Consider the following 14368-nt stretch of genomic DNA (forward strand, 5'->3'; position numbering starts at 1 on the left):
CAAGTAAGCACCAAGGAATTGCTGGCCAGAGGACGCTGTAGCCTCTGGTCAGCCTGGCATGGATCAGCGCAGGGTCCTGGGGGAAAGCCACACGGGGCAGGAGGGCATTTGGGAGCCCTCAAGGGAAGCAGATATCTGCCAGCAAGCACAGACGCGGCTATACATTTCAACAAAGGTCTGGCAACACGGGTCCAGCTGAACGTCATTCTGGGGTCTTTCCCGATCTTTTCTGATCTCTGCTGTTCCACTGGGAATGGGGGCCAGGCCATTTGCTCCCTCTGCTAGAGGACAAGTGGCCAGGGCTGGAGCTGGGTCATGAAACGGCCTCTGAGCAGAGCCAGCTGCATGGTATCCTGGGTGAACAGGATCTCAGGCCCTTGACCCACCGTGTGACCTTGAAGGGCCTAACTGCCTCTGACTGTCCTTCCTCTCGTCCCTCCTTGCAGTTATTTTTGTCCAGCTTGACAGCCCTTGGCTGTCCCACAGTCTGGGCTCTGCGAGCCGGATGCAAACCAGGCAGCACAAACGTCTGGTGCTGAATCCCAAGAGGGCTCCTCTTGGGGCGCCATCACATGGGAACGTGACCCTCCACACTGTGCACCCAACAGGGAACAGGCATCTGGAAGATGGTGACGGTGTGAGAGGCAGGGAGCTGTGTTCTCCACTCAAACCCGGCTCTTGTCTGGGGGTGCTGTCCCAGGCCTGCTGGTAAGGACCCCCTGTTTTGGAGTCTTACTGCTGCCCAGAAACCTCCCAGTCTCTATGCAGGGAACTGTGGCTTAGCCGGAGGGGAGGGGTCTGCAGTGGGGCAGAACACCCGAGCAGGCCGTGCTGGGCCCCTAACCCCCAGGCTTTGGCTGTGGTGGACAGGGGTTCCTGTCCTGTGGCCCACTGCAGTGGGGTGGACAGGGGCAGACGGGGGTTCCCCAGAGACCACTTTGTGGCCCCTGCTCTGTTACTGTCTCCGGAAGTGAGGCAGACACTATGTCCTAGTCCTGGGGTCCTGGGAAGGCTGAACCAGTCACTGCACAAGCTGGATTCTGAACTCTCTAGACAAGCAGCCAGCCTGAGGCTGTTATGTCTTTTAGGGTCAAGCTTTGTTCCCAGACCTTAGATTCATGCCTGCTGCTCTCTGTGTGCCGGGGCAGGAAAGGGTCTGGGCACAGCTTGTTGGGGCCCTCCCAGGACTTATTTGTCCCAGGTAAGAAATGAGACCAGGCCTCTGAGATCAGAACAGCTCCAGGAGAGCTGGGTCGACAAGCTGGGATGGGTAGTGAGGAGGGGAGGTGGGCCAAAGGAGGAAGGGGCCTCTGATGGGTGAGGGAAATTGCCATCACAGACAGGAGCCAGGTCAGGAAGCAGGGCAGAAGACAGCACTGTTTTTAGAGCTCCTAGAAAAAGAACCCTCCTCGCTCCTGGGGAGAAGCCAGCTCAGAAAGCCCCGATTTCAGTGATTTCAGAGACCCAGGAGTGGCAGGGCCCAGCTCCTGCTGGCCTCCCAGCTGCCCCTGGGGAAGAGGGCCTGGGGGCAGGAACAGCCACATAAGCAGGGGACCCCACAATGCCAGGAGGTATAGGGGAAGAAGATCGTAGGAGGGGTGTCGTGTGGCTGCTCCTGGCAGCCCTGATGCCGGGGGCTACAGGCAGGGGAGCAGCTGGTCTCTCCAAGGGACGGGCCCTCCGCATGGAAGATGCCCCTCGACTGGGCAGCAAATTCCTGCGGGCTGGTAGGATGGTGCCAGTGGCTCTGCGCACAGGAGCGGTTCGGAGGGCCTGGAGGGGGTAAGCGAGAGAGGGGGCGCTGGGCAGGATGGGACCGGGCACTCTTCCCAAGATAGTGAGCTGGTTGCTCGGGGCTGACAGCCCTGGACAACTATGGAAGAAGGACCAGGGCCAGGCAGGGAAGGCCAGGGGACCAGCGGGCGTGGGAGAAGGCTCCATCTCGGCTGCATAGCTGTTGAGGTGCGAGAGAAGACGAATCCGGACGGGGTCTGCACGGCTGCTTGGCCCTTCCAGGACCCCCAGGTACCTGATGACCTCGGTGAGGCACTCCCGAAAACCGATGCTGCGGAAGTCCACTGCCAAGGCTCGGGCATCAAAGAATCCTGCAAAGTGAGGTGTGGTGAGGGTGTGGGTCAGGCAAGGGCCAAGTGCAGATCCTGGGGTCAGGCCTGTGTGACCTTGCGCCTGCCACCTCACTCCTTTGAGACCCCGTCTCCACCTCGGTAAAGTGGGAATAATCACCCCTATGTGGGGTAGAGGGGATGAACTGTGAGGATCCAATAAGGTCACTGAACTAGGAAGCATGATAAATCATGGAGTATCATTTTCGTCGACATTTATGATGAACGCAGAGAAGAAATATGGTGACCAGGATAATGTCATTTAAGTGAATACTTGCCAGGTGTGAAAGGCCTGCACGCATGGGAGGTGGCGACCGCAGCCTTCAGGACGGGTCAGTGGGGGACTCCTCAGAGAAGGCAGTATAGTGTCATACCTTTACCTGAGGTCTCTGGAGGCCAGGAGAGCTGAGTTCAAATACCAGCTCTGCCACTTAACTAGTGGCTTGATCGTGGATGTGTCTCTTAATCTCTCTAAGCCTCAGTTTCCTCAGCTGTAAAATGGACATAGAGTAATACTTGTCGCACAGGGTCGTGCAGGTGGAATTAAATGCAACGGTGGACAGAAATCGTCCCTGACTTCAAAGTTAGCCCTCATTTACACTTGATCCTCAAACAACACAGGGGTTAGGGGCATCGATCCTCCCCCAGCACAGTTGAACACCTGAGTAAACTTTTGACTCCCCACAAAACTACTAGTAGTAAGAACCACCAAAGATCACTTTTTACTGTGATAGCAGTCTGGAGAGACGACAGCTCAGGCACGATGATTAGTGCCACGTGAGGTCTTAAGCAGATACTTGGCAACACGTGAATTCATTGCAAGAGTAACAGGAGGCAGCTAGGAAATTATTCCTGGAGTATAGTATGTACACACCACAGTTAACTTGATACATTTACATTTCCACCGCATCTTTACATCTACATCTCTCTGTGCTGCAAATGGCACTGTGTATGGTCTGAAAGGGTTTGTATGAGGAAGTTCCGCTAAATTTTAACTTCAGTAATAAATGTGTGTATATATTATGGTAGTAAGTGATAAAACAGACTTGTATCTTTGTTTACTTTATGCATTCATGACACACCTAACTTTCTCTTAATTTTTTCAGTATTTCGAGCCTATGTGGTATGTGTGCCATTTTTTTTTTCCCAAATGGTTGCAAATCTCCCAAAATGTTTCCACTTAGTGTAAAAACTCTGCATGTAAGTAGACCTGCACTATTCAAACCTGTGTTCAGGGCTCAACTGCATATGACTGGCCTGGCCCTTGGAGGCATGTGAGTTTGTGCCCTCGCCCTACAGGGTGGTCAGGAAAGCAGGACCTGACTCTGGTCCTCAGTGGTCGCCACCACCAGGCTGGGATCCTCACTCAGTCTGACTGGTTTCAGTGAGGTCTGACCAGGTGGCCTGGCCATGGAGGTATTCAGTTCTCACTGCCTTTCTTTCCTTTTTTTTTTTTTTTTTAAAGACTTTATCTATTTATTTGAAAGAGAGGCAGTGAGAGAGAGCATGAGCGAGGAGAAGGTCAGAGGGAGAAGCAGACTCCCCGTGGAGCTGGGAGCCCAATGCGGGACTCGATCCCGGGACTCCAAGATCATGACCTGAGCCGAAAGCAGTCGTCCAACCAACTGAGCCACCCAGGCGTCCCATCTCACTGCCTTTCTACCTGCCCTTCTCTTAACCATCCTCCGTGCAAAGACAGACCAGCCTCAATGAGCACTGGCCTCATGACTCTGGCTGCAAACATCTGGTCCTCGGTTCATGGCTGAGGCTCCCACAGAGTGGCAGCTCTGCAGGAGACCGTGTTTGGAGTCAGGCCTCCTTGAGGGCAAGACCTTCCTTGGCTGTATACTTAGCTATGTGATTTTGAATAAGTCCCTTCAGTTTCTGCATTTGCTGTTCTTCTTCAGCTAACATATTCTGAGTTCTTATAAAGCACTCAATTCCCATTATCTGATTTAATCCTCAGGAAAATCCTATCATTCCTGTTCTAGAGATGAGACCACTGAGGCGCAGAGAAGTTAAATCACTGTCAAAGGTCATGAAGCTAGCAAGTAATAGAGCCAAATTCACAATTCATGGGATTTGAATCAATTCGATTCAGGATTCTAACCCAAAGCCAGGGCTCTAAGCCAGTCCTGTCCTCCGTTAGCCCTTGGCCAGAGAAGGGGGATGCCAACAACCCCTAGCCTCGAGATTCTTGTGAGAATCAAATGAGATAATATTGGTAAAAGCATTTTGAAACGATAAAATGCTGGCCAAAATATTAGTCACTATTTTTCTTTGAATTGGATACCCATAAATGTAGCTGGAGAGCTCTCCTCAACTGGTTGATTAGAATCAGAAGTTTTCGCTGTTAGCCATGCATTCCTTTGGCAGAAGTTCTCAAAGTGACCACCTGCATCAGGGTCATCGGGCGTGTTTGCTAAACATGCAAATTCCTAACCTCCAGGCCAGGCCTCCTGGCTCAGCGTCTCTGGGGTGTGCCCCGTGGCTGTCTGCCCCCGGATGGTACTGTGGCTCACTGAAGCTGGAGAAGCACCAGGCTGGGTCACTCGAAATGTGAATGACCCCTCCAAAGGTGGTCAAGTTAAAGTTTTAGGACTTAGGTTTTTGTGGCCCAGGTCTGTGGAGCTTTCAAGATTTCTCAATTGTGAAATCGCCAAAATACACAGCAAGACTTCAGGCAGACAGAATTTCCATTTGTCCAGAAGTCTTTTTAAAGCCACAGTTCCACGACTTCACAGTAATGGACCAGCCCAAAATAACAGCACGAGTTACATTTGGGTTCTACTATAATCCCACGACGGATCTTCAACTGTGAGCATGACCTATGGTCCCAGTGCTGCTAAGGACACCATAGGACCCCAGCATTAGCCCACAAGGCACACCAGTAAACAGCTGTGGGTAAACATCTCAGACAGCCCCTCCCAGGGTTTCAACCGGGATCCCAGTGAGAATGAGTTCATTCAGGCTAAGGTTTAAGGAGGGTGGGGGTTAAGGTGGGGAACCTGTAGGGACAGTCTGTGTAGATGAGCTCCTCCAAGGGCTAAGGCTGGAAGGAGCAGAGTTGAGGACAAGGTGGGGACCAATGGGGATGCTGACAGCAGAGAGGACAATGATGAAAGGAGAGAGCCAGGCTTTGTGACTGCTGCCCCTGGACCTGCTCCAGCCCCACCACAGACCGTGAGCTCCTTGAGGCCAGGGACCATGTCTACTCTGCTCACCAATGGATCTGCAGGGCCTAGCCCCCAGATACATGTTTCATGAATGAGTCCCCGGAGAGAAGAGCATGGGTACCTGTCCCACCAGTGGCATGGAGCATTTTCAAGTGGTCCACTGTCATCTGCAGGACCTCAGCCTTCTCCAGCTTGGAGGAGCCCTGTGTGCACAGAAGACAGAAGTGTGAAGGCCTCCCGCTGACCTCTCGCTCCCCTCCCTGTGGTATCATCAGCCCTCACCGGCTCTATGTCCCCGTCTTCCTCCCACTCCACCACAGCCTGCAGGCAGCCTTCTGCTTTGGCCAAGGTTTCTAGAACAAACAGATTCTCTTCTGTTCCCGTTTCAGTCCACGTGCACCCCTGCACTGCTGAGCATCCTTCCCAAAAGCCCTCCTTCCCTTGACTTTTTCTGGCTTCTTCTACCTTGCTCTGCCTGTTCCCTTAAAATGGGGCTGTTCCCCAGTGGGCACTGGCTCCCTTTTCTCGCTTGCACATTCTCCCCGAAGGTCTCGTCAAGCTCCATGGCTTGGCGCATCATCTGTAGAATCCCACTCCCATGTACCGACTGGCCTCCTAGACCAGCTTTCCTGGGAATCCAACTTTACATTCGTCATGACCAAGATCTAGCTCACCCTCTTAGCCCCACAGCACCTCCTCGTCCCCTGTTCTTTCTCCTGAACAATGTTTGCTATGCCTCCAGCATCCCCTGGTCTCCCAAGGGAAACCTGAGGGTCAGACTCTCCCAGTGAACTCCTGAGGGCAGGGACCAGGTCTAGGTCATGGCTGGGCCCGTGAAAATTTCAGCAAACACCTCTGGAAAGACTGACTTGTTCTCACCAGCATAAAGGAAGTCACATGACCCATGACCGAGCCTTGGAACACAGGATGGAGAACCTTTGAGACTGTCTGATTGATTTCTCCATCTGACTCCCTTCCCACTACCACCCTCCTACCGCACACGGGCAGTGGCAGGGGGCTCACACGCCAAGCAGCCTGCTCCGCTTTCAAACAGCTCTGGAACTGTCAGCAGTGCAGAGGGTGAGGGCGCTCTAGAGGCACACAGTTCAGTGGCCCAGTTCTTTTCTGCCACTTCCTAGTTGTGTGACCAAGTGCAAGGTACTTCACCTCTCTGTGCCTCGGTTTCCTTATCTGTGCAATGGGCATAATCATCTCTACCCTTTAGGATCATTTTGAGGATTCCTGTCAAGGGGTGATGGAAAGAAAGCCCCAACATCGGAGACACCAGAGTCAATATAAATTTCCATCCCCTTTCTCCCTGGCTGATACCAGCAGGTGACAGGTATCAGCAAACGAGGCAGCAGAACGTCAAGGAGCTGTTGCCAATCAGTACGACGTGCCACCTGCGTGGGGTTTCCTCTGGCACCAACAGGAATATCACATACCTGTTTCTCAAAGGCGGTGGGGACCAAGCGTCGCAACTCAGAAAGGCTGCTGTTGATGCGGTCTCGGCGCCGTTTCTCTATGATCTAAAACACAATGACAGGAATTTACTCACCAGCACTTTGCCGATTTCCAACGTGCTTTGAGGGACACTGACTCATATCTTCCCTTACAATACTTCTGTGAGGGAGGGAAATTTGTTCTTACTTAAGGGGGATGGAAACTGAGGCTCAGAGAGGGGCAGTGACTTGCTTAAGGTCACACAGCGAAGCAGTGCAAAGCTGGGAGTGGAACTCCAATCTCTCTCTTGTCACGGTCTGCAGGGGTGATGTTCAAAATGCTCAACCACAGGCACAGCAGGATACTGACCCATCAGAGCAGGGACATCAGCCACAGCCCCGCAGCAGGCCCCGGAGGGCTTCGGCTGGCCAAGCTTACCCCTTCAGTTGCTGGGTGGTGAACAGGCATTGCTTCCAGCTGGGAAGGCCTCTCATTCACACAACCTCATTCTCTCCTCCCCCTACTGGTAGCTGAATACTGAGAGCAGGGCAGACATTATGACCCCCATTTTACAGATAAAGATGAGGGCTGGAAGGAAGTGGTTGGCCTAAGTGAGTGGCAGGGCTGGTCTTTGCCCCATTCCCGGTCTTTGGACGCCCAGGGCAGAAGCACAGCTGCATCCTGGGGGCATAAGAGGGTGGGGGCTGGGATGAGGTGGCAGAGAGCCAGCCAGGGAGCCACCTTCTTCTGTTCCCCCACCCAGCACCCTGAGAGGAAATGAAAGTTCTGGTCTTGGACAGGAGAGGGGGAGGCTGGAATAAACAGTAAGGCCTAACTGCGTGTCAGGTGTCCTGAGTGTATTACATTAATTCATTTAATCTTCAAAATAGCCCTCTGAGGTAGGCACTCTCACTGGTCCAGTTACACAGCTGAAGAAATGAGACAGGGAGAGGTTAGGGGGCTTTCCCAAAGTCTCTCTGCTAGCTCCTGGCAGAGCCAGGGTTGCCCCTTAGGCAGTCTGGATGGGGGTGATGTTTCTGAGCTGGGTTCTCCTGGCCAGGCCCTGGGGACTCAGGGCAACTCTGCCCAGACAGACACTCACCCCTCTGCGTTTCTTCCTGGCTTGCATCTGCGAAGGGCTGGGGGTGGACAGCGGCCTGGCCATCTGGCTGCAGAAGAAGAGAAAGGCTGATTTTTCAGTGCTGGGGGACCATCTCCCTGACCCGGGCTGAACTCGAAGGAGCCAGGGATGTGGGCGGGCACTGCCCCTCCGGGACTGGTCGTGGTCTCCCCGGCGGCCGAAGACTCCCAGGCTGGGAGGCAGCGCAGGGCAGGCGTGGGTGGTGGCCCATTGCTCCCCAGCCAAGTCGCCCCTGCGCTGGGTTTCGCCCCAGGGTCGCGCGACGGTTGAGGTGGAGGTTGTGGGGCGGGGGGGGGGGGGGGGCGCTGGGCTCTGGGCCCTATCCGCTCGGCCTTGCCCCCTGCCCATCGCCGCGGGCGTCGGGGAACCGCAGCCGGCAGCCGCGCTCCTGCAACCCGATCCCGGGCGGGGCGGGCGAGGGCACGGGCGGCGGCGGCAGCGGCGGCGGCGGGGCCGAGCCGGCGGGTTGGGTTTCAGAGGGAGCCGCTGGGAAGAGCGTGGAAAGAGCAGATGCCGCCGCTTCCCACGGGCCGGGCGCGCCCGCCGCCCGCCGCCCGCCCTCCGCCCCGCCAGCAGCTGCCGCCTCCTCCCACGCAGCGCGGCCGGGGCGAGGGGGAGGCGGCATCTGGGTCACAGGCCCCCTCGGACTCTCGGGACGCTGCCCCGGCCTCCCCCGAAGGCTGCAACCCTGCATCGCGTCGGGTCGCCCCTCCGCAGGCCTGGCACAGAATGGATGTTTGCTCGCACCCTGGGGAGTCCCCATTGCCGGGAAGAGGTTCAGCAACGCCCCCCCCCGGGGGGGGGACGGCTTTCCTGCCGCGACTGACCGAAATCTTCTCCAGCCCAACAGCTCGCCCCGCTAACGGTTTCCTGCTTCAGAGGCTCTCCCGGAACACAGGGGATTCTCGGGTTTGCACAGAGGGCCATTCATTTGGCCAACACCCCGGAGGTCCCATTCAGGTCCAGGGCTAGACTGGACACAGTCAGCCAGGCCCCAGCTGTCCAGACACTCAGCTCCCAGGGGGAGATGCCCTATCAACAAATAACTATAGACAAGGGGACTCCCCTGCCATTTCCAAATGCAAAATGCCAAATATCTGAGCATGTACCTGTGAGCTTGCCTCTGCTCCACCACCACCCCTGTCTTCCCCAGGGCCCCCATCTCAGCAAAGGCACCCCATCTCCCAGCTCTGTGAGGCCACCTGGCCACCACTACCTTTGATTCCTCTTCTGTCCTCACCCACCTCATCCAAAAATGCCCGTTCCGTGTGAGATACATCTCTCCTCTGTCCTACTTATTTCCACTCCTGCTCAGAGGACAAAAATCTGTCATCTGTCACCTGGACTGCTGCAAGAGTCTATTGCTGGGTCCCTTTGCACCCCTTTGATCCCCTACAAACAAACCTAGTGATCATTTAAATACACATCTGATTTTGTCACTCTCTTAAAACTCCTCAGGGCCTTCCCAATGCTTTTAGGATCAAGGCTGTCATCTTCCAGGTGGCCCAGCTGGCTCTTGTCACCTCCTAGACTCAACCCTCCTTTGCTCTGTGTGCTGCAGCCTGTGAACGCTCTACTCCTTCCTTTGGCGGAACATACTGTTCCCCTAGCCTAGAGTTCTCTGGTGCTCCCTGTCTCCCCACCCCCAAGCCTCAGCCTCTTTGCCTAGTACCTTCTACCACTGTTCAGATCTCAACACAAATGCCACCTTCCAGGGAGAGCCTTTTTTGCCATCCCTCCTCCCATTAGATACCCCCTGATCTACCCTCTCCTATCATCCTGCATTCACAGCACGGATGCCCATTTGTTGTTTTTTATGTATATGATTATTTGATTAATGTCTATCTCTCCAGCAAGTGCGTAGGCTCCCTGAGGTCACAAACCGTGTCTGTCTCATTCACCATTGCAGCCCCCGTACCCAGCAAGTGCTTGGAGCACAGCAGAGCCCATGGTTGCACTCCCTCCTCCTGCCCCCATCTTTGGCATCACCGGGGAGCAGAGAAGTGACACGATAAATGCTACCTCCCAGGCCTTTGTGGAATGGGGGCCTATGTGGCTCACCAGGAGGGTCCCAGCCCATGTAACTATCCTCTTGGCATGAGAGGCTAGATCATTTTCATCAAGTGTTCAAAGAAAGAAGGTTGCAGGAGAATCCACATCAACAGTGATCAAATCCCCCTGCTATGTCCCTGGCTTTGTCCAGCTACATCTGGAAAAGGGCATCTCCTTCCAAACATCTGGATGAGAGAGGCTGGTAAGCTCCTGGGAGGAATGGCCCAGCAAGTTAGGTCCAGGGCTCAGATGGCCAGATCCTGAGATCTGTAGGGCAGCTTGTTTACAAAGCTATGCTCAGGACAAGACCCAAGAGCCAAGGGATACTAAAACATGACCTTTGTCTGCCCCACCCAGACTGGATAAGGAGTCCCTAGGGGTATTGGGTTAGCACTGTGCACGTCACTGCCCCTCAGCCTGATCCCTCCTCAGGGACCATCTGTCGGAGGCTGGCACGCCCCTTGTAGGACACAATAGCTCTGCAATCCCTTTATCCACTCTCCTGGTCACTCATTCTCTGTAGTATTATCCCCTTCCCTGACTCCCATATCTCACAGGCAAACCTCACTTCACAGTTTTATTGGCATCACTACGTATATTTCCCTCCTTTGAGCCTACCAAAAGCCCCATTTTACAGATGAGGATGCTGAGGCTTGGAGACCAAAGGCAGCTTGCCCAGCCTACGCAGCTGCTAAAGAGCAAAGCCAGCATGGGAATCCATGTCTTCTGGCTCCAAAATCAGCATTGTTTTCCCTCTTAATTCCTATTTCCTGTCTGTCTGAATAGCCCTCCAGTCCCCTTATCCTTAAAGCTCCCAAGAGCTCAACCAGAGCTCACTTCCAGGCTGTGATCTGGCCCTGACACTGGGGGGAGGTGTGAGAGCTTCTTGTCTGACAGTCTGAAAATAAGGCAGATTTTCACGGACCCAGAGAAGATATGCCGACCACCAAGATCTACTCCAGGGACCTTGAGTGGTCCCTAGCCAGATTTCTGGGGAGGTCTCTCGGGGTGGGGTTGCGGGGGGAGCAGCATTCTAGGTGGTCTGGCTGCCAGTCCCGACTGCCCTCAGCACTCACCCTCAGGCCCCCTGGGGCACTCCCCCCCAAACCCTTACAGATAGATGACTCCACTCATTTTGCATTAACCAAAGGCAGAATCATGATATCCCCAGTGAAGGGTTTTCAGGAGCACTGAGCCCACTTGCAAATCTGAGAGGGGAAGGGTCTGTTCCAGGCCACACAGCAAATTAGAGGAAATTCCAGAACTGGAGCCAAGTCTCCTGGCTTTTAATCCAGTGCTCTTCCCAGTGCACCCCATATTGCCACCCCCTCCTCCACCATGTGTGTCCCATAGCCAGTACTCCTTGTTCTAGACAGTACTTCCACCTTCACTTGTCTCCTTTATTGCACAACGGCCCTGTGAATTAAATCTTACTGGGGCTATTTCACATTAGGAAAAATAATCATTTGATAGATGGAGTGACAGAGACACAAAGAGTTAAGAATCATGCCCAGCGGGGTGCCTGGGTGGCTCAGTGGGTTAAAGCCTCTGCCTTCAGCTCAGGTCATGATCCCAGGGCCCTGGGATGGAGCCCCACATGGGCTCTCTGCTCAGCCGGGAGCCTGCTTCCTCCTCTCCCTCTGCCTGCCTCTCTGCCTACTTGTGATCTCTGTCTGTCAAATAAATAAATAAAAAAAATAAAAAAAAAAAGAATCATGCCCAGCAAATCATCAGGCTCCTGATCTTTTCATTAGGCCAAGCTGCCTTGTGAACATGGCACCTTCCAATTGAATGGTGACCCCTTCTAGAGCAGCATTTGTTGGAAGTTACCTTGGGCTAAATCAGGGAGCTGTGCAGTTTAGGAACATTACCTCATCAAAGGCCCCCCCTGTGAGGTAGGTATTAGCTTCCCTGTGTTGTAAGGGAGAAAATCTGAAGTCCAGAAATGCCCATGTTAATGGTGGTGAGAATCAAACTCAGGTCTGACATCAAAGGCCACCATGTGCCTTAAATCATGTAAGAAAGATCCACAGGCCCCGACCCAGTGCCTGATATATGACAGGTGTTCACTGAATGTTCACAGAGGGGGAGGGGATCGAGAAGCTATACTCTCCGTTGGGACCCAGCATGTGTCAGTGGAGTTGGGGGATGGGGACTGCTGGGTTCAGATAGGAGATCTGTGGGTGATTTTCTCATATGGGACAAGATGCCACCACCAGGCAGTAACAATGGAATACACCCTATTTCTTATTCTCACATCTTCAAGTGTGGGGGATTTGCGCCCTGCCTCTGACCCCGGGGAGGCTGGCTGCCCCAGTCTTGTGGCCCTTGCCACTGTTTATCTGGCTTTCTTTGTACATGAAGCTCTTCTTCTCTGAGAGTTCCCCGAGGGCAGAGGCTTAGCAGGATACATCTGGGCCCCCCACGCCCAGCTCAGGGTCTGGGCCACAGCAGGCATCGTTCAGCACACCCTGAATTGAAGCATTGATGTCTGCTGGGGGGAGGGCCCTTTGGTGAGTGCTACAAAGAGGGGTCTATAAGTCAGCCTCTGCCAGATGTCCAACTGCTTTCTCTACTCTGAGAGGGTCTGCTCCTTTAAGAATCTAGACAGTTTCTAACTAAAAAGGCTCTGACTAAAAAGACAAAATGCCGTATAGGAAAAATCTGCCCACTGATCCTTTATGCCATTGCCCCAATGCCACCACCTTCAAGAAGCCCTCCATGATCCCTCTGTGTATAAGTGACCTCTCCCTGCTTGGGTGCCCTCACAGCCCACAGTCTGTCTCTCCTTCCATTTTCCATTCTGTCCATGGTCTTTGTGTGACCTGGCAGGTCACCGGCCAAAATGCAAATTCTTGGAAGACAGAGCCAGCTCTCTGGCATCAATTTCATGCCTCTGATTCATGAAGACCCAATGACATTGAATTTGAGAACCCCCTCCACTACCACCACATGGTGCTGGGCCCATCCCCTGCTCCTAGCAGGCCCAGACTCAGAGAATTGCTTCTCTAGATAGCAATTTCTGCTAAACAGTTTAAGAATGCTAATAAGTAGCATAGGAAATTATATTATATACCCCCAAACCCAATTAATGTACAGGATTCAAGGGGGATATCTATTGCCCTATGTCCTGTTATAAGCTATAAATACTTGGAAACTGGTGACATTTTACTAGGATTGGTGACTGAGGTAGGATCTCCTGGTCTCAGAAAACTGAAGTTACTGAAATGATGAAATCCACTCAAAAACATCCCTAAGGACGAACTGAATCCCCCTTTCAAATTGTTCTAGAGAGTCAGGTTTGGATGAGTCAGGAGAGATCAGATAGCCCCCCTCCCTTTCCCACTCTATATCTTCCTTTTATTTTAAGGATGAGGAAACAGGCTCAGAAAGAGAAAGCAACGGCCCAAGGTCACAGGGTGAGTCAGTGGCAGGTTTGGGTCTGCAGACTCCCACTCGGTTCCTGCTGCTCTTTCAGGGCTTGGGGCATCACATGTTGGGTGTGTGACACGAATTAAACATTTGCTATGTGCTAAGCCCTCTGCTAAGCCCGTGACATACATGCATCATCTTATTTGATTTTCCTGGTAAACCAGGGATCGGATCTGTTATTTATACCCATTCCACTGAGGAGGAAACTGAAGCTTAGTTTGTTCACAGAACTGAGGAAAGTGGAATGGTGCCAGTGGAGTTCGTTCCACAGGTTTGAAGCAAGTCAGAATATTTACCAGGAGCTGAGAAGCATTGGCAGCAGGGTGTGCATTAGAAAGAGTGTTGGAATTGGAATCTAGGCCCCTGCACTGGCAAGTCAGCTATTATTTTCTTCGGTACCAAAACCTTCATTCCAAAGTCCAGTTTGCTCAAGGGAAGGAGATCCTTCCCCCTGTGAGCCTTTTGTGTACTACATGGAAAGTGCACCCAAGCTAGTGTAGAATAGAGAAAATATGGCTATTCTGCCTACTCAGCGGGGGTGTGGAACGATGAGGGTTTCCTAAGATCTTCAGGGAAAACTCCTCTCCGATAGCTTCAACCTGGCACTTCTCCAGAAAGACTATCACCAACTGGACATGAAACCCCAGAGCTGAACTCCACTTCCATCCCGGCACCCTGGGCCTGAAATGGCCCAGAGTGCAGAGGATCCAGACACTCGTGTGTGTCACGGCCCACGCTGCACACGTGCCCCCACTCGCACCTCCCCCCCAACACACACACCTGCGGGCGTTCGCCCACACCTGCGTCTGCTGAGGCCATATGGAGAGATAGTCCTAAGGCCCGCTGAACCCGTCCAGGCACTCCCAGTATCCCCATCCGGGCCCTCACCTCAGCTCGCCCTCGCGGCCCACGTCGATGGGTCCGTCGGACTCGCTGTCAGACCCGCTCGGCTCCCTGGGCCGCTTCATGGCGAGCACAGGCTCTGGGTCTCCGCGCGACGG

The 14368-nt window shown here is 53.6% G+C and overlaps 1 protein-coding gene across 5 annotated transcripts; it reads right to left on the reverse strand.

The window, feature by feature from the left end:
* Positions 1–213: 213 nt before the first annotated feature.
* Positions 214–14368, reverse strand: HEYL (hes related family bHLH transcription factor with YRPW motif like). Of its 5 annotated transcripts, none has more exons than XM_032877371.1 (5): positions 14256–14368; positions 7845–7911; positions 6745–6828; positions 5421–5502; positions 214–2105 (listed from the first exon to the last, which is right to left on the reverse strand). In XM_032877371.1, the coding sequence occupies exons 1-5, from the start codon at positions 14333–14335 to the stop codon at positions 1432–1434; spliced, it is 987 nt and encodes a 328-aa protein (XP_032733262.1). In that variant the 5' UTR covers positions 14336–14368; the 3' UTR covers positions 214–1431. The 5 variants fall into 5 exon arrangements, with proteins under 5 accessions (XP_032733262.1, XP_032733263.1, XP_032733264.1 ...); XM_032877372.1 differs by having other exon boundaries at positions 7845–7907; positions 14256–14338; XM_032877373.1 differs by lacking the exon at positions 14256–14368 and adding an exon at positions 8711–8742.

The sequence above is a fragment of the Lontra canadensis genome, unplaced genomic scaffold (genome assembly GCF_010015895.1).
Source record: "Lontra canadensis isolate GAN:19392208 unplaced genomic scaffold, GSC_riverotter_1.0 scaffold60, whole genome shotgun sequence".
NCBI lineage: Eukaryota > Metazoa > Chordata > Mammalia > Carnivora > Mustelidae > Lontra > Lontra canadensis.

Coding starts and splice junctions, on each gene's coding strand:
- HEYL (XM_032877371.1), bottom strand. CDS start 14,335: ATGAAGCGGCCCAGGGAGCCGAGCGGGTCTGACAGCGAGTCCGACGGA. Junction 6,829..7,844: donor CCAGGAAGAAACGCAGAGGG/GTGAGTGTCTGT, acceptor ATTGTGTTTTAG/ATCATAGAGAAACGGCGCCG. Junction 2,106..5,420: donor CCATGCCACTGGTGGGACAG/GTACCCATGCTC, acceptor CTCACTTTGCAG/GATTCTTTGATGCCCGAGCC.